This window comes from Xiphophorus couchianus, chromosome 5 (genome assembly GCF_001444195.1).
Source record: "Xiphophorus couchianus chromosome 5, X_couchianus-1.0, whole genome shotgun sequence".
Classification (NCBI taxonomy): domain Eukaryota; kingdom Metazoa; phylum Chordata; class Actinopteri; order Cyprinodontiformes; family Poeciliidae; genus Xiphophorus; species Xiphophorus couchianus.
The window spans coordinates 2,577,526-2,600,476 of record NC_040232.1 but is presented as its reverse complement, the minus strand read 5'-3'; the positions used below and the strand labels follow the sequence as shown (position 1 = coordinate 2,600,476).

Sequence of the window (22,951 nt, the reverse complement as noted above, 5' to 3'; positions counted from 1 at the left end):
TTACGTTTTCTAAACTAGCAGTTAAAAAATGAACTATTTCTACTAATAATTGGTTGACTATATTTTAGTACGCGAACAAAAATGATTCATTTGGATGAAATGTTTTGTAGAGGTAGAAAATAGTCTTTGCTACCTTGAAAGACTGGAGAATGAGTGAAAACCTTTGACTTGATTTGCAGAAATGATGAAATAAAAAAACAAAAGACCCAACGGAGGGAGATGAATGAACACGTTTTTCATTTTCATTAATTCATTAGATTGTTTTAATCTTCTTTTCTGTGGTGTGAATTTGCCGCCGTTGAGTCATTTTCCTTTTTTGTTTTCTTTTTTATGTTTTATTAAACACATAAAAATGTGTTTAATAAACTATAAGGTTCTCTTATAAAGAACGATAAGTAAAATAAACAACGTTTTCCAGATAGTCTTAAATCTTATATATAGTAAATAAACATGATAATGCTTTATAAATGTAATATATTTCTAGTAGTTTTATCATGTTTTGCCAAATCTATTTCAGTATTTATTTTTTCATGAGCATTAGGTTTTTTTTATGTGTTAATTCCAAAATATAAAAGTTTCTTTCTGTACTTACTTTTGGAGTCTAGGTAACGTTTAAACTTAGTCCAGCCTCCTTAACTTGCAAAAAGCATTAAAACTGCTATTTTTGGATTATAAATACATCAAACTGAACAACTAAATTCAGTTTAAGTACCAACAACAACAAATATGTTCTTCTATCTTTTGATAGCAGTTTCTAATACAGTTTCCAACAAACATCAGAGCTTTAAAGCGTTTCCATTCAGGCCTTATTTACAACTCCAAGTACATTCTAGCATTTTTATTTATTAACCAGCTTAACATTTTATTTATTTATTTTTGTTCCATTTTAGACCAAGTGAGGGGAATTCAAATGAGCCAGAAGCGATTTATAGGTAAATAAAAACATTCAGATTGAAACTAAGATGAATGTTTGAAAACGGAGAAATAAAAGACGAACAGAAAGGCAAAATTTACAACATAGGAAAAATAACACTGCAGGTTTTAAATAATACTGAGAAAAAATACATAAATATGAGTAATGAAGTAATGATTCTTTGGACTGACCAGCATGGAGTTTATTTCATATGAGTAAATTAATCAGTAAATAAGGATAAGTAACAGTATTAATTAGAGCATAAAGTAAATAAAAAATATGGATTATAATTAATTTAAAGCCAGACGGGTGTAAAGGAGGTAGAAGTGATCAGATGAATTATTCTAGAATCTGCATTTATTAAGCCTTATAACTAATGAAATATGTTATTTCTGACAGAGTCTCAACACTTTAGGACTTTAGTTTTTACTCTGATCCCAGATGGCGCTGCTGATTCCGCCTTTATCAGCTCCACTCCAGCTGAAAAACTGAACGACTTGAGGGTTTTAGTTTCTCCAAACTGCGCCGTTCATTTCTGCTCGGATCCAAACAGCGCAGTTTGATTTACGCACCAACGCAACTTGAATCTTTTCCAGCCATATGTTACAAATTTAATCTTTAAATGTGCTTAGTGAATTAGTAGCAGAAACAAATAAAAAGCTACAAAAATGGAGAGGCTGTGTGGAGAATCGGAGGCTGCAGCACAGTGACTATTCTGTGCTGCTCAGATTTGAACACTTCAAAGAAGCTTCAGCACCATGGACAGCGTTTCTCTCCTTTTCTCTGTTACTCCACACACACACACACACACACTAGAACACTGAGCGTCTCTTCCGGGCGCTCACTCGGCAGCTGGCTCAGAATCAGCTCCTCCCTCCTGTGTGGTGGCTTTCCGACCAAAAGCTCCTCAGACGTGAACAGTTTCGCTGAGGAGCACTTTACTCCCCCTCAGCCCTTCCCCCCCGCTGCTTCCCTCCCTCCTTGGAAAAACATCCAGGCGGACAGCAGAGGCGTCACTTTCTGCATAGCGACCTGAGTGAGAGGAGTTGAGGTGTCGGATAATCAGGTCTCCAGTCGTCCTTCACCCGGATCTCTGTCAGCGATGGAGACTCGGGTTGGCACCCGCCCAGGCTCTCGCGTCTCTCTGGGTCTCTGGCTGCTGATCACCGCTCATGCTCTCCAACACGCCAGGGCGGAGATAAGTTGCGGATCTTGCCCGTCGCCTGTTCAACTTCACCGGGAGGAGCTGCAGCTGGCGCCGGGGTTGCGCTCCGACCCCGCGGAGGAGGCGGTTGCGGTCAGGGAAGCCCGGGTTACCGGTCGGGAATCTGGGATGCTTGCTACTTCTGGCCCTAATTTTAGTTTGGATGAAGTTAAACCAGCCGGTTCTGAGTCTGGGGTGGCCGAGGATGCTGCGCCCTGGAGAGCCAAGAGGAGCGCTCCAGACTTTAGCGAGTTCAGCGACAGCGACTGGACCGGCCGGACCGCGCAGCTGGATAGCCACAAAGCTGGCCGGTCGGAATTCGGGTGGAACAGGCAGGATGAGAGAGGGAATACCCGGCAGGATGAGCCCAGGCTCAACAGCAGCACCTTCGCTCTCACTGGGGACTCTGCGCACAACCACGCCGTGGTCTACTGGACCGGACAAAACAGCAGCGTGAGTTCAGCTCCCTTCTTATCTGTGCGGATAAACTCCTCGCAGCGCACACTTTGTGCCGCTGTTAACAGGTGCACCTCCAGCTACAGATGCGCACTGACGCACGCTGCCAGATCTGAGCAGCATCGCGATTTGCGCGCACCAAACCTCTCTGCCACTTCTTCAACTTCTTATTTTCTTTCTTCAACAATCGACTCAGCGGCTTTTTTCGCTCGCTCTCTATCTGCGGGTGGCCTGCGCGATTAGGTTAAATATTTTATTTTGAGTGCGGAAATATTCAGAGCATATCTGAGATAAGCGAATACATGATTCATTCCTCCCCAGCGATGCCAGCTTTTCAATCCAAATTAAGTGACTGGGGAGTGAGGGAGTCCTGAATTATTAAAGACGTTTCAGAGAAAACCCGAAATTCCTTCAACTGAATTTCTTATCTATAAATCGGAATCTATTATTATTATTATTATTATTATTATTATTATTATTATTATTATTATTATCATTATTTTCAGGCTTTTATGAAAACGGACAAATCTGCCTTTATTTAGGATCCTCGTTTGGGTGTAGAAATCTGAAATCTATTATCCTTCAGAACACAAAGATGCCAACCCCTATTGCATTACCTAACATTTTTCCAAAAGGGGGTGTTTGGAGATTAAGTCCATCTCCTATCTGCAATATTACACCGAGATTTGAGCATTATTCCATCAACTTCATGTAATCTGAAATAATGCATCTGCTTCATCTTTGCCAGAATCACGAAAAAAAACCAATTCATTTTCAGACTTGCATATTGGAAGCTCTGGGTCTCTGAGTGCAGCAAAAATGAGTGTTGAGGTAAAAGAGATGTGCAGCATTATGCGTCTTTCTAGTTCTCCCAGCGCCACTTCACTGGTCTCAGTAATACAGACCTCATTCAGAGCCAGCCCTGCTCAGAAATCGGCTGAATACGCTGCAGCTCTTACTCCAATGGTTCTATTCCAGGAGGAGGATAATGAGCAGAAATAAAACCGAATCATTTTTACGCGGCTTTGTCTGCTCAGCGGGAACCCAGGAGTTTTTCTTTCAGCAGCTTTATTTGTTGTTATGACTTCTCTTTTTATTCCATTAGAATAAGAGCAAAATGTAGCACATTCAGTCTTGTCTGGGCTGATTATGGCATGGTCAGTGAACTTTTTTTTTTTAACCCACAGTGAAGACTGAGGGGCTGTGGGTGTGTGTGGGTGTGTGGGTGTGTGTGTAACTTTGGGATTGCATGCTGGATGGAGAAGGCGAGGGGGTTGTGAAGGGCCGCTGCCCCTAAGGTTTGAATGCTCACTGTTCATCTTTCTTTTTTACGGAGACTTCTGTTCTGAAGTTTCTTTTTTTCACGGTGAAAATCAGGATAAATGAGGACAGAAGCAGAAATCGGCTTCAGCTTAAAGCTGTTTAACTGTGGAAGTACAATGCCCTGCAAAAGTATTAATAAATTGTTGGCATTTTGTGACATTACAACATAAAGGGGAATGTAATTTGGGGGTTGGGAGTCAGTAAGATGCAACACAAAGAACAGCATAATTAGGAAAGTGATATATATATAATTTTTTTCTTTATCAAATAAAAATCAGAAAACTGAGGCGTGAGATTACAGGTACATCTCCAGACTGAAATTCCTCGTTGGCTCAATCTCAAATTGGCTGGACAGAGAACTTCTGTTATCCCCTGGACTCTCAGTTGGATTTTGATCTGGACTTTGATTAGGCCATTCTAGCAGATATATGCTTGAACTATAGCACAGCAGGTCGATGTCCTCTTGGAAGGTGAACCTCTCTACAGAAGCTGGTTAGCTACATGTGCCAAAGACCTAACTGTGTAATTCCATTAAATAAATCAAGACTGCATTAAGTGTCAAAGTAGAGATACTAGAGAGATGATTGGAGTAGAAACCTGTTGAATGACCTTTTGCAGCCTCTGGACAGGTTTTCTTCCAGGTCTTCCCTGTATGTAACTCCATTAATCTACTCATTAACTCTAACCAGCTTCATCACATTGCTGAAGAAAGGCCTCCTGACAGCAGGATGCTGCCACCACCTTGATTCACAGTGGGGCTGGCATGTTCAGGTAACAAACTTTTAACTTTGGTTCCGTCTGACCAGACATGACTCGTTTGGGCAATCTTGTTGCCTCTTTTCCATAATAACTAGATTTGTGGTCTGCACAGTTCTTGGTGGTGGTGCCAGTTAAGTGGTGAATCTCTGCAGCTTCCCAAACTTTACCATCTCCATCTTGGCTGCTTCTCTGAATTGGGCTCTTGCTGCCCAGATGGTCGGTCTGAACAGACAGTCCCGTCTTCGTAGGTTTAGAACCGTCACAGAACATCTGGATTCATATTATGAATAAATTACTCACAGATTATTTAATAATTATTCTGCAGGCAATTGTGAAAGTGAAGGTCTGAATATTTACCCCACTTTTGAGATTTTGATGTCCAAAGAAATGTTAAAAAAATTCAGCTTTGTTTTCCTTTAACTTTCTAATTTTGCACTATTGTGTCGAGGAATGGACTGAAGTCTATAATTGTGACAAAATGTGAAACAGTTGATGAGCTATGCGTACTTTTGTGGTGCGCTACAGTAAACATAAATTCCCAGCTGAGAGGCAGGACTTAATGGATGGATGGCGACCATCTTTGTTTGGTGGGTTTAACCTTTCCTGTCGGAGTTTTGTCAGTTTGATCTGAAGGAGAGGAAACACCGCAGGCCGTTTGCTCCAGATGGAAGCAGCTGTTGCACAACACGCCCTTGTCATTCACTTCATGCTGTACGTTCATTGTGAAATGTGACATTCTTTTTAATTTCTAAGATATTACTTGTCAAGACGAGAATCTTGTTTTTACCGTGTCTTAAAATGAGGTTAATCCAACAAGAAATAAACAAGCAGACAACACAGCTGCAAAAAACTATAAAGAATCCAAGACTTTGTCTTCATGTTCGATATCATCCAGGTTCTGCACAGCACAAACACATTCACTGAACACCATCAGCGGTTTGCTGCTGTGGAACTTATAAGACCATGTTAAGATGGAAAGACATTAGCAATTACCTTAAAGAATCCATGTCCAGTTATGGTTCTGAAAATCAAGGACCTGCAGTGGCCCAGTCAAAGTCCAGACAGCAAACTAATTCCAAATGCTGTGCAATTGCTTAAATTTTATTCCTGGATCAACTCATCTTTATTATTGTTTGAGCCATAAAACATTAAAATGTAAAATTCCTAAATGCTTGTAAGATGACAGATTTGATCAGTAACAGATGTGGTGTTACTGTAACGCTTCCTGATTATTCAGCCATTAGCATCCAAATAAAAAAAAGGTGATGTTGGCAACGTAGGTAGGAGTTAGTCCCTTAATCGTTGGGTTGCTGGTTCAACCCCCGCTTCCTCTTTCTCTGACTTTGTGTCTTTGAGCAACACTTGCACCAGGTGGGTGGTGGTCAGAGCCTGGCAACCTTCCTGCGGTCAGACAGCCGCAGGGCAGCTGTGGCTACAATGTGTGAAATAATGAATGTTGTCTGAAACACTTTGGGTCCTCTGGATTTGATAAGGTGCTACACAAGTTTACCATATGATTAATATTTAAAATGGCTTTAAATTCTGAAATACTGAAATGTAAAACATGTAGAAAAAAATGAAATCAGGAATGGAGCAAACAAACTGCTGTACATAGAAGGTTCCCATTTCCTGGTTTTATTCCTGACCAAGTTCTGACTTGAAGTTTGTCTGAACCAGGTCTTTAACTCGACGGTCACCATCACAACGGGCCTCTGACTTGATGGACAGTTGGGTTCTTGGTTCTTAGCCTGCAACAAATTTCTTGTGGTTGTTGTGTGTCAGATGACATGCTCATGGATTAATTTCTAATAAATGGTTTGAACATTGTGTCTGATCAAATCAAATGAAATGCTTCATGTATCAGTTTCAGAGTTTGGTATTAGCTTTTCAATTTTTCATTTTAAAGCATCCAAATCTCAGTCTAGTAGTTCTTCTTGGCGTGACCACCCAGAGCATTTCTATTATTAAAACACAACTTTGCTGCCATTTTTAGAAAGCCACAGCGTGGGCCACATTGTGCTTTGTACCACTTTCTCAAAAATAGCTGCTGACCTGCAGTGTTTCCTCTTTGTTCTGTTGTAACACAAAAACAATAACGGGATCAAACTTATCATCCACAAGTGCAGCTCAATATATTAGTATGGAATTGAAAAGTGGATTTATTTCAGTAATTCAATTCAAGAAGCCATTACTGCAAGAGCAACATAAAAGGCCAAAATGCAGTTTTCAGATGCACTCAGAGGCAAAGATCGAAATGTTTGGAGACATGTCCTATTATCTAAAATTAAAGTGTTTGGCCTTCATTGTATTTGAATGAAAAAAGTGAACAAGCCTGGGAACCATGTGCCATCTGTGAAGTGGGAGTGTCACGTTGTCTGGCTGCAGGAAGGACTGGTGCAATCAGGAAAGGACATTATGTGAAACCACTGAAGTCTAATTGGCAGCTAAAGCTTGGGACTAAATGAACAATGACCAAAGCAACATATTGATTCCAAAATAGTCACTGAAAACTATGTTTTTCTATTTTTTGTTTTGTTTGTTTTTCAGCATATCTAAAATACCAGAAAAGAAATCATGTGAAGCTGAAATATGTTGGCACATTGCTGCTTGTCACACTATAGGCTGGCATTTGCATTTGCATGCTCACACAAACACACATGGAGCACAAGCGCAAGACTAAGGTTAAAGGAAATGACAAGTTAGGGAACGCCCTCTTTAGGGTGTAGCTTAGAGGCCAACAAAGAGAAAAACAAACTGTTGTTAGACGCCATTTTGCTCTGTTAGCTCTTAAGGATGGCATGAGCAATGGACCAGCTGTATTTTTGTATTAATAAATATAATTCACGAATTCAACTCACTGACTCTTCTTCAACCTCAAGAACCTCAACATCAAGAACCTAAATGGAGAAAGGCTAATTCTCCTATACTATTAAAGGAGCTGAGAGTTTTTAGAGGTGAGCTCAAGTATTGCATATCTTAGCTTTTGTGGCTCCTAACCAGGGGTCCATCGTACCACCAAATAGTTACAAGGTGGTTTGAGGGCAACAAAGTCCATGTTGTTGAGTAGCTCTGATCTCGGTCTCAGTGAAGGTCAAGTTGGAAATGTGTAGGAGTAATGGGCCAAAATTTCAATAGTTTTATGAGTAACTTTTGACAGGAAACCAGATCATTCATCCAGCTTAAGAGGCAATTCTGCAAAGTATTTAAAAATGTGCATAAATTTGAAGGTGTTTACAGTTTCTTTATTCTGGCATTTAGCAAGTAAAACATAATTTGGGCAATCCTCATTAAACTAAATTATGGGTTTAGTCTTGATGAAAAGGAAACATTTTGCGTGACATGCAGTGAGAGTTTCTGGTTTCAGCTGCGTATTTGTTTCAGTTTGACGGTTATTCATTAAGATGCAGCTGGAAGTTTAGTTTTTTCTTTTGGGTCCAAATGTTGAAATCTGAACACTGAGGAGGTTTATACGGTTAAAATTTCAGCAGACCCAATGGCAAACACTAAAACTCTGATGAATCACTGCAACAGTCATACGCATGTTTTAAAGTGCTGACAAAATGCTAAAAACTGACACAAACTCATACAGGCATGCTCTGGAGGGCACAGGCCCCATTCCACTGACCTTTAGTCAACATGCCAATCCCCCGCACCATGCTCGACCATTCCACCGCCCCAGGCCCAAATGCCAAAAATATAAATGCAGCTGAATGTGAACTGGCCGACTTGCAGCTCTTTTTGGTTGACTGACCACAACATGGAACATAAATTCACAACCTCTCTGGTCGAGAGACTTCCCTGTAGTTGCGCATCATGCGGGCCGGTCGGCCATGTCTTGCAGCGCTGCTACCTGTGTGCTGTAGTGGGCCCCCAGGGGGCTTGTGGTGCGTCCTCTGAGGCGTGCACACTGGACTAATGCACTCTCACTATCTCTCAGTGCTTGTCCAACTGGCTGTCTTCACCCCCAGCAGTTTGCTTCACTCTGCCTGCTGTCAGTCCTGTCCTCTTGTCTGCCTCAGGCTGCTGCAGGTTGTGTTGGAGGCCTTACCTCGGATCATATAAGGGTAGCCATGTTGAGACTGGCTGTCATTTACAATCTTGATTAACATAATTCGGATGAAGCGTCCCCGCGGCAATGTGCCAGGTTCTCTCCTGAAGTGTTTTTGAGGCGGTGTAGCCTCTCAGCTCCAGCAGTCATGAACATAATGGCATTGTGAGTGACAGCTTGAAGACAAAAATGGATAGCAGTGTTATCCTGAAACATTCATCTCTTCTCTGGGAACCTTGAGATCGCCTCTCGACAGCATATTCAAAACAAATCTGTCCCTTTCATCGCGTTTGGCTGCCACAGCTTCGCTTAATACTTTGAATTTGCTCGACGCGCTGCGGCACGTGCCGCTCTCAGCGTTGTCAGTGTGTTTGAAAAAATCAGCATGAGGTGCAACAGATAGGTGAAAGACTGAGGAGGTCTTTTTAAACGGCAGAATCACAGCGAGGCAGGTCATCCATATCTGGCAGGTCATCAATAGAGCTGGCTGTGTTTGAAATTCCCAAATCCCCTTTTTGAGCAGCAAAGGAACCCATGCAGACTCATGTGCAACATTTAAAGTCACAAATGTCACACGGCAGACGCAGCCAGGCTGGTGTGAAACGTTAAGGCTCTTTTCTCTGCAGGTTATTGGATTCTTCCAGAGCAGATGTCCAAAATGATCTGGTTTTATAGAAATAAAGGGAAAAAAATCTGTCTGCTCTAGATATTTTTGCTGAACATTTATAAAATCTGGACTGGCTTTCATTTGCATCCGATGTTCATTTAAAAGTTTTTCCTGAGAGGAAGGTAAAAGCTCAGACGTGTTAACAAGCAGCATGATGGAGGCCTAGGACTTCCTGCTTCCTTCCCATTAAACCACTTCTCCTTTAGGATTGAGTAATGTTGATACTTCTTGCTGGTTTTTCCTTTATTCCTCTGCTTCTGTGGCTTCATGTTCTGAGACTCAGTTGCACACAATCTAAAAAGATTGTATTTTTTTAGAACTGTATCTGCTCAAATGCAATCAAAGAAAATGACTGAATTGACTCCTGGACCAGCTAATGAGCCATTTATTTGACTTGGGTGTATTGAATCAGGAAAACAATTAAAAGTTGCAGGTCACAGATCTTGAGGATTGACTTTGGACATCTTTGTTCTACAGTAAAGGAAAATATCACAATAAAACTCCACTGATTTATCTTGTATCCCTCCTCATCCCAGGGTTCTGATTCCTTCTGTGTCGTGTTTTCAGGACTTCTAGCAGTGGGAATGCCAACAAGCTCATACATTAATGCTCAGCAGCATCTCTTTGTCATTTTGAAAGCAGTGCTACCATCCATTGCTTAGAGGAGATGTGGGTGAAACACTAGAAAACAGCATTTGACCAAGAGTTACTGCCGATGTAAAGATTTCTCCACTGACTTTTTTCTGTTTTTCTCCTTCTGGATGGATGTTAAAACGCTCTTGACAGTTTCTCCTCAAGGTTAAAATCCAGTTTTCTGTATTTACCACAAATTGCCATGTATATATTCTCAGTAGTGTAAAATTCATTAATGCACAGTATACATTCTGTTTTCCTTTCATTCCTATTGATTGCTTTTTATTTATACCTCCTATTACTTTGCAGCTCTGTAGTAAATTGTGACTCTGGATCTCTGTCTGCTGTTGTGGTCAGCCTAATGCTGCTCGTTCACCTCCTGATCCCATCCTGCACGGCGGTAAAAGCTCACATCACCCTCCTGTACAGTCAGAATAACCTGTGAAGGATGTGTCATGAATTACACAATTTGGCCCAGTTCAGGCTGTGATTTTAGCCGTGCAGAATGACAAGTAAAAAGGTTCTGTGTGGGATGAGGAGCATTAGCTAATTACATAAGTTCTAAAATAAAACAACACTACACACATCGCTTTCAACAGCAACCAACCTACATGACTGCACACAGAAATAAAGCTCCTTCCTTCTGTCAGAAGGTAAGTAGGTCAGCACATGTTCAGCATTGTGTGACTCCTGCTAAAGGTCACCTGATGCACTTAGCAGAGCCACGCTGGAGTAAAACTCTCCTAGCCACAGAAGCGCCACTACATGCAGGAAGCCATTGAGAAGGCCTTCCAATCAGGATGCATTGCACCTGCAGCGTGGCGTGGATCTCGGATCGCATCAAACTGCTAAAAGGCTTTCGAGCCACGTGTAAAGTAGGAACCCAGCCGGCCCGAGCATCGGCTTTAAAAGGCTGCGTTCGCCAAACCTAATGGCCTCGTTATGCTTCCTGTATGATTGCCACAGCGGCTGCTGGGGAGGAACCTCGCCTCGACTTCAGAGTGTTGAGTGTAATCACACGCTTGGCCACTGATCCTGATTCGCAGTACAAGGGTGCTGACATTATTTGTGAGAGAGAAGCCGTGTGAGCGCAGCACCAAAGTCGGAGCACTTCAATGTCAGATTGGATTAAGATTCACTGAAAAAAAACACTTTTTTCCACTTACGTGTTAAGCAATACATTTTCTTTTGCTTTGCAGAAAAAACATGAGTTTCACATTTGCAAGATGTGTCAACATGTGAATAACCATAAACTTCCACATTAAAGCTGCTATGACATAATTCCACTGAGAGCATTTTCATTGTATAACTGTGTGAAACCTACAGGATTACACCTGATGCTCATGTGACTGTAAGTATGTAAGTCATGTTTAAACCAAAGTGACAGTTACTAAACCTAAATAGAGCATATTAACAACTCAGCTCTCTGTTGCTCTCACAAACGCTAATGCAGAGAGCAAAATAATCATTTGATGCATGTCTGAGTTTTGAAGAAAAACTGCAATAAATCCAGAAATTAAGAAAATCTGATTGCATGCTTTTTTTTAAATAATTTTTTGTATTGCACAAAAGAATTATTTGATTTAATAGTAAAGTAGAACTTAATATTTGGTTTATAATGAGAGTTAGTTTAATTCATTGGATGTTTCCTGCCGTTCTCGACCAGCAGCAGGAGTTTTGGGACCACTCCTCCCGCCCAGCGGCTCACGTCTGCAGGTGCAGAGTTAATAATAGTTACTCCACTGCCACCAACACAGCAGCTTTATTGTTATATTTAGCATCTAACCCTCAGATAAAAAAAAAATCTGTATCTGCAAAGATCAGAATGGGCAGCTCAGGATTTTTAAAGATCCATGATCGGCCAGAAAACTGGAATCGGTGCAGCTCTGGTTTCTACCCTTGGCGGTTCCACGCTGGCTGGGAGCCTCAGCCTCTAATTCAGACACGCTTCCCTCCCACACGACTAAAATACTATATTTATTACACACTGTGATCACTGAAGGAGGCAGAGGAGTAATCCTATATCTCCACACGTGAAAAAGTTAATTCATTCACCACAAACGAGGACAGTGGATCGTTTTTCATCCAGATTTTGCTCGGCTCAGTTTAAACATTCATGGAATACTGAGCTTTTAGACGGCCTCATCCCAGAGGCACAGAGCATATTGACCTTATCCACCTATTTATTTATTTTTATAAAGTGAAGAACAGTACCTTGTAATCTTAATGTCCCCTGTGGTTGAGCAGGGCCGAGTGTCCAGGTGATGAGGCCATAATGATGTCAGCGGATCCGTAGACCGCACGCTGTGCCGCCACGTCTCTCTGTCCGGCTCTTCCTCTTCCTCACTTAAAGCCTCCACGTCTCTTTGTTTGGCTCTTCCTCTTCCTCACTTGAAGGTGGAAAAGGAGGAAAAAGACAAACACACACACACACTCAGGATCACATCTCACTCGGTCAGACTGAGAGCCTCCCCTCCTGGAGGAGGCCGTCATTGATGGAGACTAATGTTGACACGTCGCACCCCAGGACCTGCAGTCAATTAACACATTGTCTAATTAAAGTGATCTACTGGTTTATCTATGAGAGATTGAAAGTGGCTGTGAAATGAATCCACGCTGCATTAATTTTACAATCAGCTCTGCTTCTTTATTTCCATTTGGATTTTAATGGTAATAACCTGCTTTAACATCCCGTCCCATTATTGAGCAGATGCTGAAAGCATCTCTCACTGATGAGTTTTCTGAATCTGAATGGGAGCTTTTGTTTCCTGTTAAACGGCCTGATTGTCTGAAACATCCATACGATTTCACCAGGAAGTCGTCATTGACTAAGCAGTCCCGTTATTGGTTGGCTTTAAGTTCTTTAACACTTTCTTATAATTCCCTCTGAGGAGAAACATATTTCCATTTTGTCTCGCATTGTAATTGTGGTTTACATAGCAAGCCGCCATGCTGAGACGCCTTTAGAAATGTAATTACGCTGCAGGACGTGTTTGGCTTGTGTTGCAAGGACGTCTCAAATATGAGCCTGTCTCATACAGACAAAGTGAATCATCATAGGTATCAATAAATTATTAATCCTTCAACACTTTTATAGTTTATTTTTTCAGGGAAATTAGCGTTTTTTGTGTTTTTTTTTCCTTTTTGTGATGCTGCTGAAGACAAGCCAGTAACAGGCTAATGATTCCTTTGAATAGAAATGTCACAGCCAGCACAAGAAAGCATCATTTCATTTCCATTAAAAGGCCTGAGTTATAAGTGTTTTCATTATGATTTAGTTCTTCCTGACTCTGTTCAAGATGCCAGGTCTAGTTAAAGCTCAGGTTTCATAGTGAAGCAGGAGTTGGTTGTGGGAACATCTCAGGTAATCTGAGCTTCCTGCTAACAGTTCAAGGTTAGGAAGGAGCTGCTCTGATCTGTTGTGGTGAAGATAAAGTTGAGATGAAAATCTTTATTTACTGGACTAGTTAAATCCCAACCTTAGCCCGTAGACCACAACTGAAAGAATGAAATCCCCAATGAAAGCACCTGACATTAGTTTCGATCATGAGTTCAGAGAAGATCTGTGATGTAAAGGAGGAAAGGAGTTTGGGGAATTTCATCATTTAGATGAGATGGTGAATATTTTGTCTGCAGTTAGAAATGGCTGTTAAATGGAAGATCCAACTCTGTTCCCAACCTGGACTCTATTAACTCACTTTGGCTGCGTTCACACTGCAGCCTGAAATGACCCAATTCCAATTTTTTGACATACTGTGACCTGGATCTGATCTTTTCAGGACAGTCTGAACAACACAGGTCGGATTCTTTTCGAAGGATCTCAGGTATCAGTCTGTCTGCAGAGATGATTTTCCTCAGTAACTCGTCCTGGATCACACCGTCAGTTGATAGCCAGCTCTGATATTCCACTTCATTTGAGTTTGCTGCTTCTCTTTAAATTCCTGTTTGGTTGGAGGAAGACGTTGGAGTTGGACATGGGATCATTTATGATCGATGGAAGAGATGTTTGAACTTCCTGCTTCTCTCTCTGCTCTGCAGCCATGAAGCATCTTTTCAACTAATCTTTGATTTGAAATGTTATTACTTTTAACCCTGATTTCATTAAAATAGGCATTTATTTTCTGTAATTTAATTCACTTACTGGTGATTACTGGAATAGCAGAACAAACTCTTTTTATCATGATGGTAAGTTTTTAACCAGGGAGTTTTATTTTAGCATCTCTGTGAGGTGACACCTGGATTCAGTAGAAAACTTGAATCCACAGAAGACTGAAGCTTTTGTTTTTCTGCTTCTTGTCTCTGTTTGTTGTCTGCAAACAAATATGAAGTGATGACATTGACCTGCAATCTGCGGGCCTGTAAAACTTGTGTACTTATTTGTAACATGAGTGCTAATGGGAAACATGGAAAAACTTCATGTTTAAACCTGTATTAGATGTTAAGTGCTACGTTATCAACATAAAAACCCAACAAACAAAATGAATTGTCAGATTTTGCTTATTTTCCTGACTTATCAAACTTCAGCTCATCTCGCTTCCCCACTGGGTCGTTTGTTTGCAGCAGGAACATGAAACAGGAGGAGAAACTGCATCCAAAACCTGCTGTAAACTGACATAATCACACAACAAAGCAATAATGAGAGAAAAAGCTGAGGTTTCTTCTGCTTTACAAGAACCTCGACAGCTAAATAATTTGTCCTGCTGCTGTAACAAAGTTCTCGCCAAGTGGCCACACCTCAGTCACCACATTCATTTCCCTGTTTGACTCCCAGCAGCTGGAGTTAAAGTTGTACAAACAGTAATGTTGAGTAATGAGCACAAGCTGCTACAGAAACAGCCTGAGTTCTAGAGCAGGTCCGGTTCTGCCTGCGTTGGCAGCGCAGTGACTTCCTGCAGAAACAGAAAAATAATCATGGACCAGTTTTTCATTTTTTAAATTGGAGCTTAATCTGCTTGGTGGTGGCAGTTATATTGAGATGATGTTCTTAAGTATTTATTTATGCTTCTTTGCCCTTTGTTAACATTTAATCTTTCCATTTCTGGATTTCTTGTGGATGTTTTCAGCGCCAACATTGGACTTTTTATTTCCCAATATCCCTCAGTGAAGGTTGCCACAGTGCTGCCCCAGTCCTGTCATCCAGAGACTGATAGTGGGCCTTTGTAATCAGTTGTGCTGTGTATTATTCCTGGAGTGTTATAGACCTGCAGGCTGCAATGAAAATAAGCCAGGTAACCGCTTAGTGACTGAGAGACTCTTTGTGATGCTGAATTTTCTTTAGGTTTCGGGGCAAAACAAACATCATATTTTAGGTAATAAATGGGAGGAGGAGCAGAAATAGACCAGATTTTAATGTGACAAGCAGAAAATCTTTGTTTTAGAACATAAACCAGTTATGCTGCTGCTCTAATCGTCCTAAAAGGACAAATTAGAGCTGAACACCAGCCTGCAATGGGGAGAGCAGCACATACAAAGCTACCTAAAGTTTCACATATTTTAGTTTTTTTACACGCTATGTTTACATTTAATGAAATTAGGATGATTAAATTACCGAGAACATCTCAGTAATTTAATTACATCATCAGCTCTCCAGCCTTATTGAAACTCATTTTCAGTTGAAGCATTAAAAATATTTCTTTATTGTTTCTGAATCTCTGCAGAGGAACTAGATGTGTCCAGGCCACGGTGCTCAACTTCAGACAAATCTGCCCCCCTTACAGCAACAACGTGTTTTCAGCAGTCATGTGACTTCATCATTACAGATGATTTTTATTAGGCCCGAGCAGCAAAGCGCTGCGAAGGCCTATTGTATCTGTACTGTTTCTTATTACGATTCTGCCCCCCCAAAGAGGCGCCTTTTTGGAGGCTTTATCATATTCAAAAATTCACCAAACTTGGCGGTCGCGACTAGAAAATTTAAAAATTTTGAATTTTAAGGTTGTCGCAAAAATCGCAAAAAAAATTGCTCAACGCCGGCAACTAGCAATTTTCTGTTGACACAATGGTATGAACGTACTTCATCGTAGAGACATGAAATTTGGTACACTTCTAGAGCTCACCAAAAGACTCAGAACTTACATTTAATGTTATAAGCCAACTATCACAGGAAGTCGGCCATTTTGTATTGAAGGTCCATTTTTTACCTCGATTTTGATGTTTACAGCCTTCGTATTTGATCGAACTCCTCCTAGGGATTTCGATTGATCGGCTTCAAACTCGGTCAGTCTGATCATAAGGCATGTCTGATTTAAAGTTATCAAATTGGTGAGTTTTGGAGCATGTTGAAGAGGGGTTAGCAGGGGTCAAAGTTCACCTACTCGCCATGAAACACGAAACTCTTATATTTCCTATACAAAAACACATAGAGGGACCAAACTTTCAGTGATTGATCGTCATCGAGTGTCCTACAATACCCTATGGTGAAATGATGACATCATTTAGGCCACGCCCCCTGAGAACAAGAAGTGTCATGTTTTACTGTGAACGGTCGCTATCTTAGCCCTTTGACCTAATCAACATGAAACTGTGTCCAGAGACAGAAGACATGTTGGTGTGTTGTGGATTCCAACCCCGACCGGTGTTGACATAGCAGGTGGGCGTGGCGGCGTGGCGAAGTGACCTGTAACGCCGTTGCCATACGTTTGGCTCTGAATTCCACAATTTCGGGCCCAGCTGCTCCAAACTCACGAGGATGGATCCTTGTACACCCACCGACAGGAATTCATAACAAAATTTGGTGGGCGTGGCCTAATTTCTCTATATCGACCCCTAGAGTATTTTAAATGAACAGCCCCAAGCCATGCTTTAACCTACAATTACGAAACTTGGTACACATGTGCATCTTGTCGGGACGTACAAAAAAGTCTCTTAGAGCCATGGTCGAAACCCAACAGGAAGTCGGCCATTTTGTATTGAAGGTCCATTTTGGACCTCGATTTTGACGTTTACAGCCTTCGTATTTGATCGAACTCCTCCTAGGGATTTCGATTGATCGGCTTCAAACTCGGTCAGTCTGATCATAAGGCATGTCTGATTTAAAGTTATCAAATTGGTGAGTTTTGGAGCATGTTGAAGGGGGGTTAGCAGGGGTCAAAGTTCACCTACTCGCCATGAAACACGAAACTCTTATATTTCCTATACAAAAACACATAGAGGGACCAAACTTTCAGTGATTGATCGTCATCGGATGTCCTACAATACCCTATGGTGAAATGATGACATCATTTAGGCCACGCCCCCTGAGAACAAGAAGTGTCATGTTTTACTGTGAACGGTCGCTATCTTAGCCCTTTGACCTAATCAACATGAAACTGTGTCCAGAGACAGAAGACATGTTGGTGTGTTGTGGATTCCAACCCCGACCGGTGTTGACATAGCAGGTGGGCGTGGCGGCGTGGCGAAGTGACCTGTAATGCCGTTGCCATACGTTTGGCTCTGAATTCCACAATTTTGGGCCCAGCTGCTCCAAACTCACGAGGATGGATCCTTGTACACCCACCGACAGGAATTCATAACAAAATTTGGTGGGCGTGGCCTAATTTCTCTATATCGACCCCTAGAGTATTTTAAATGAACAGCCCCAAGCCATGCTTTAACCTACAATTACGAAACTTGGTACACATGTGCATCTTGTCGGGACGTACAAAAAAGTCTCTTAGAGCCATGGTCGAAACCCAACAGGAAGTCGGCCATTTTGTATTGAAGGTCCATTTTGGACCTCGATTTTGACGTTTACAGCCTTTGCATTTGATCGAACTCCTCCTAGGGATTTCGATTGATCGGCTTCAAACTCGGTCAGTCTGATCATAAGGCATGTCTGATTTAAAGTTATCAAATTGGTGACTGTATGAGCTTGCTGAAGGGGGGTTACCAGGGGTCAAAGTTCACCTACTCGCCATGAAACACGAAACTCTTATATATCCTGCACAGAAACTCACAGAGACACCAAACTTTCAGTTATTGATCATCAATAGGTGTCCTAAAATACCCTGTGGTGAAATTATGACATCGCTTAGGCCACGCCCCCTGAGAACAGGAAGTGTCATGTTTTACTGTGAACGGTCGCTATCTTAGCCCTTTGACCTAATCAACATGAAACTGTGTCCAGAGACAGAAAACATGTTGGTGTGTTGTGGATTCAAGCCCTGACCGGCTGCGATGAAGCAGCTGGCTGTGGCGGCGTGGCGAAGTGACCTGTAACGCCGATGCCATACGTTTGCTTCTAGATTCCACATGTTTCGACCGAGCTGCACCAAACTTGGCCTGACTCATCCTGGTGTGATGCCTGACAATGCTATGTAATCATATTATGACGTCATCTAAGCCCCGCCCCCTCAGAATGAATTAGAGAGATCTTCTGTGTAATTACATAATAAACAGTCCATGTTCGTCATTTGTAGGGCAATGCTGCCCTCTGCTGCCCACTGAAATAGTTTCATTATTTCAGTAATTCGACACCAGAGGGCAGCATTGCCCTACGGAATGATAGAGTTCAATTTTGTAATGAAGAGGAAAAAATTAAATAATTTGTAATTCTAACACAAAAACTCACAGAGACACCAAACTTTCAGTTATTGATCATCATCGGGTGTAGAATAATATCCAATGGTCAAATGATGACATCACGTAGGCCACGCCCCCTGACAACAGGAAGTCTTGTATTTTACTGTGAACGGTCGATAGCTTCTGCACCAAACTTTTCACGAGTGACCCTGGTGGGATCCCTGACGACCCTATGTCATCATATTATGACGTCATCTAAGCCCCGCCCCCTCAGAACAGGAAGTGTCTTTTTTTTCCTTGGAAAGCTCCGTTTATGGCTCTCTTGACCTAATCAAGGTAATTCGGATGATGATCTCTGTCAATGCTCGCTTCTGGCTGAACCATGTGGGCGTGGCCAAATGGCGAATATCAGTCCCTCGCCATATTCATACGTTTGGCTCTAATTCACACATAGATCATCCGATTGGCGCCAAACTGGATATGTATGACCTTTGTTCACCTCTAAAGAGCCCAACGAGTTTGAAATGTAATTTGGCTCCACTGCGCCCCCTAAGTTAATACATCGGCTGTGTCTCCTCGATGCATCGACCAATCTGCACCAGATTTTTTGACAGTCGTCAGGGAGCACTGCCGAACGCATTCACGCGTGTCGCCTGGTGGAAGGGCGTGGAAAATGCACAACAGCTTCTGCGGTGGCTAGCGGGCGGCGGTGCTGGAAACTGCGGCAGAGCTTCTGCGGTGGGGAGTTGGCTGCGGCTCTGGAAATTGTGCGAGAGCTTCTGCGGTGGCTGGAACCCCCGCGGTGGCCAATAGGCATGAGCGGCGCTTGCTGCGAGGGCCGCCCGAGGCTGCTTGCAGCTTTAATTTTTTTTATTACTGGAAGATAATGAACAGATGGTCGGATAAACTCTAAACTTATGTTTTTCTCATGATTTTAAAGCAGCTTTGGCCATCTCATCATTGCAACATTTTTGCACTTATTTGAAGTTTGAAGACACTCAGTGTCTGGTCTTGGACTAGGCCATTGCACCACTTTGTTTACTTTTGTTTTTCCAAATGTTTTGTAGTGAATTTACTGCTGCGTTTTGGGATAATCTGATTATTTCCATATTGATCAGTTGGTGATCAACTCTAAATTTATTATTGCCCACCTGATAAGAATCACCTTCCTCCCTCTAACAAGGTGCAAATGGCCCCCGCTGAGTCACACAGCATGTTTGTAATAGCAGCCATATGCTGGAGCCCTTTTAATTATTGCACATTATCCCGGCCGTGTCAGACTGTTGCAGCGGGAGCATTAGCTCCAGCATGACCTTTTCATCAGGACACACGTATGAAAGCAGAAACAGGCACAAAACTGTGAAATGCCAAAACTGGTGAAATTAAATTCCTACACGACTTTTAAAAAAGGAAAATCAGCTGCACATCATGTCTGTTTGTGTCTAACAGCCTGTACTCTGGGGCCTGACCCCAGCTCTCCGTTTAACATCAAATATGTTATTGTGTAACGTGTAAAAATAAGTCGGTTGCGTAAAATGTAATGAATTATGAATAATGCCCCATTTTCTTTGTGTGGCCGGCTCAGGCTCTGGCCACATCAATTATGTTAAGGATTGATCTCATTTCAGAGGCTGTTCCAATTTTAAGCATGTCAGCGTAAAGACATAATGGCATTTAAATGAGACGACTCAAATCGAAGCCCTGATTTGTTGCAGACAGAGAGCTTCGTAACAGCTTTGTTTAATGAATCCAGTTCACTGATTCTGACTCACCTTTTCATTTGTTCTGCACATGATGTTGCATATCAGCACAGTGAGCTTCATCTGAGCGGGACAATCTGGGATCTGCAGCAGTGACTGATGGCTCCATGAAGCAGCACACATGCTTCCTGCTGCGCATTTATCATATAAACTCCAGGATTAATTCTGGGAATACAGATGAGGAAAGTGGAGCTTGCGTCGCATAATTAACATTTTCAGACGCAGAACCAGGAATAAAGTCAGCAGTGCATCATCTGGAGCGGAGAGATGGATGATGGGAGGTGGTGTTGAAGGAAACTAGGTTTTCTCAGGACCCCACTGAGTAGCTGTACAGAAATCCAGCCGAGGTGATTATCACATGGTGCCACAGAAGCAAAGCTGATTTTCTCACTCCAGGAGTTTAAATTAATTATTTTTCAGTTTAACTATTCCTACCTTTTTAACTCCTTCTACATGTAGCTATGTCACAACAACAAAACTATTTATTTAGTATTTTATTGAGATTTTATAGGCCAACATAATGATGGAAGATTTCAAACAACTTTTGAAATAATCCACAAAATGTGTAGTGGACGTATCCAGTCACCTTTCAGTAAATAGTCTGCTTGTCATTTATAAATCCAGCTGTTCTGATTCTGGCTTCAGAGGTCCATTAGAGAAGAACCAGCATGGAGACTGAAGAACCAGCAGCTGGGTCAGAGAGGGCGTTCTGGAGAAGTTCTGAAGCAATATCCCAAGCTTTCTGTCTAAGGAAATGCAGCAGATTGCAGATTTACTGATCCTGGATGTGTCGCGACAGCGGAAAGGAAATCTCCCCTTTAACAAGAAAAAACCTCCATTAGAACCAGAACCTGTTCAGGATGAAGGTCAGCTGGGGGTTTGTGAAGAGAGCAAACGCACAAAACCCCGAAGCACTGATACAGTCAGCTTTAGACTTCAGTCACCACAGAAGCTCAGCTGTAGGAGAAAGACGGGGTTAAGCACTGAATGACAGGGTCAAAGGTCATCTACAGGAGGAAGTTGTTGGTAGCAGAAGTTCAACTGATGCCACCTTTAGGAAGGAATCACAACCGAACAGAACCAGAACAGGTTCAGCCTCAACGGAGTAAAATGCATAACGGTTAAATGTTGAAATAACAAATAATGCAAAAGTAGGAGCATGAAGAGTAACAAGTGTTCAGCGTGTCCTTCAACAGCCGACAGCCCTGAACACACCTCCACCAGGAACAGTGCTGCTGGCAGCATCATACTGTGGAGAGTCCTGGTGGAAAACCAGCTGGAGGACAGAGCACAACATTCAAAAGGTCTAGTTAAAGTCCATAACTATATCCAACTGAAGGTCTGTCATTTAGAAAACATTTAAGAACCAAATTTTCTTTTCCTTTTGACTTCCTAATTATGTCCTAGTTTGTGTTATCTTCCAAATAAAATCCCAATAAGTACGTTGAAGTTTATGGTTGTGACTAAATCTTAAAAAGTTAGAGACATGTGAATACTTTCCAGAGAATTCCATCCCAGGTGATGATCTCTTATCACAGCTGCTTTTTCACAGTGGAGAGCAATTTAATCAAGTGATTTCTGTGCGTCTGTGTCCGTCCACCGCTGGATCTTGCAGGCTGAACACTCGTCCACCTCACTGCCTTGAGCACAGTGCTGGTGCTCAGTCATCTTCCTGCAGACTGTGAGCGCTCAGCAAACAAGTGATCCTAGCGGCCTGCTGGCGAGGCATCCAGCCTGCAGCGAGACTCTAACTCCTCCCGCCGTTCCTGTGGATCCACTTTCTCCGGCTGCCTGCCGGCTGCTCCGCAGGCAGTGCCTTTGTCCAACACTAGAGGGAGCGGGCAGCCCTAAATATAATGCAGAGTAATATGAGGCACTGGACCAGAGGACAAAGGGAGAAGTGGAGAGACGAGCAAACGATGTAGGAAGAGTTTGGAACCCCAGAGGAGAAAATGGAGGAGATCCAGAGTGAACTGGATGGATGCCTCTGGACTAATCCTGCAGAGACATAAGTCAGAGTTTTTGGCAGATAAAAAGAGTGATTAATGGAGACGGTGTTTACTTTGTGTCTCTGTGATGAAGTGTGGCAGAAGTAGTGAGACAGATGGATGCAAACATGACAGCAGCCGCAGACAAATGCAGCTTGATATGGAAACACTTCCTGAAAGTCTCTCAGTGCAGCGACTTCTGCAGGGTTTCAGGATGAATTTCAGAGTTCCTCCCAGATCCGGTTCTGTTGGCTGCAGTCCAGACCTGCGCATGTTCCTTTCACTTCTCACTTACCACACGCAAAATCCGCTGTCAGACAGGATGGGTGATCGGGCTGGTCAATGTTTAACTAGCTTTGATTTTAGTCATCACTATGAGGAGATGAAGGTGCAGCCAAATCTGAGCCTGAAACGGCAGTCGCAGCTTCCCCTCCTCAGAGAGGTGTGTCAGCTGTGTTGATCAGTTTGCTCACTGGCCCGATTATTTTGTCTGATGCAGGAACCAGAGCATCTACAGACGGCTTTAAATTTCAGCTTTTTCCGCTCACCCTGAGAGAATAGGTCAAAACAGATTCTGTGAATCACCGACTGCGCCTTTAGAGCCACCACATGAGCAAAGGTTCCCGTTTTATAAAAGGAGCTGTGGGCCAGTTCACAGAGAAGTCAAGTCAGACCTTCTGGGTGATACGGAGGAAATCTGG

The 22,951-nt window shown here is 42.3% G+C and overlaps 1 protein-coding gene across 1 annotated transcript in view; it reads left to right on the top strand.

Moving 5' to 3' along the window:
* Positions 1–1,767: 1,767 nt before the first annotated feature.
* sorcs3a (sortilin related VPS10 domain containing receptor 3a) overlaps positions 1,768–22,951 on the top strand; it is a 223,111-nt gene continuing 201,927 nt past the window's right edge. Inside the window, exon 1 of the mRNA XM_028018662.1 lies at positions 1,768–2,570. Coding sequence (XP_027874463.1) covers positions 2,016–2,570 — 555 coding nt within the window. The 5' untranslated portion in view covers positions 1,768–2,015. The remainder of the gene's footprint in view (positions 2,571–22,951) is intronic.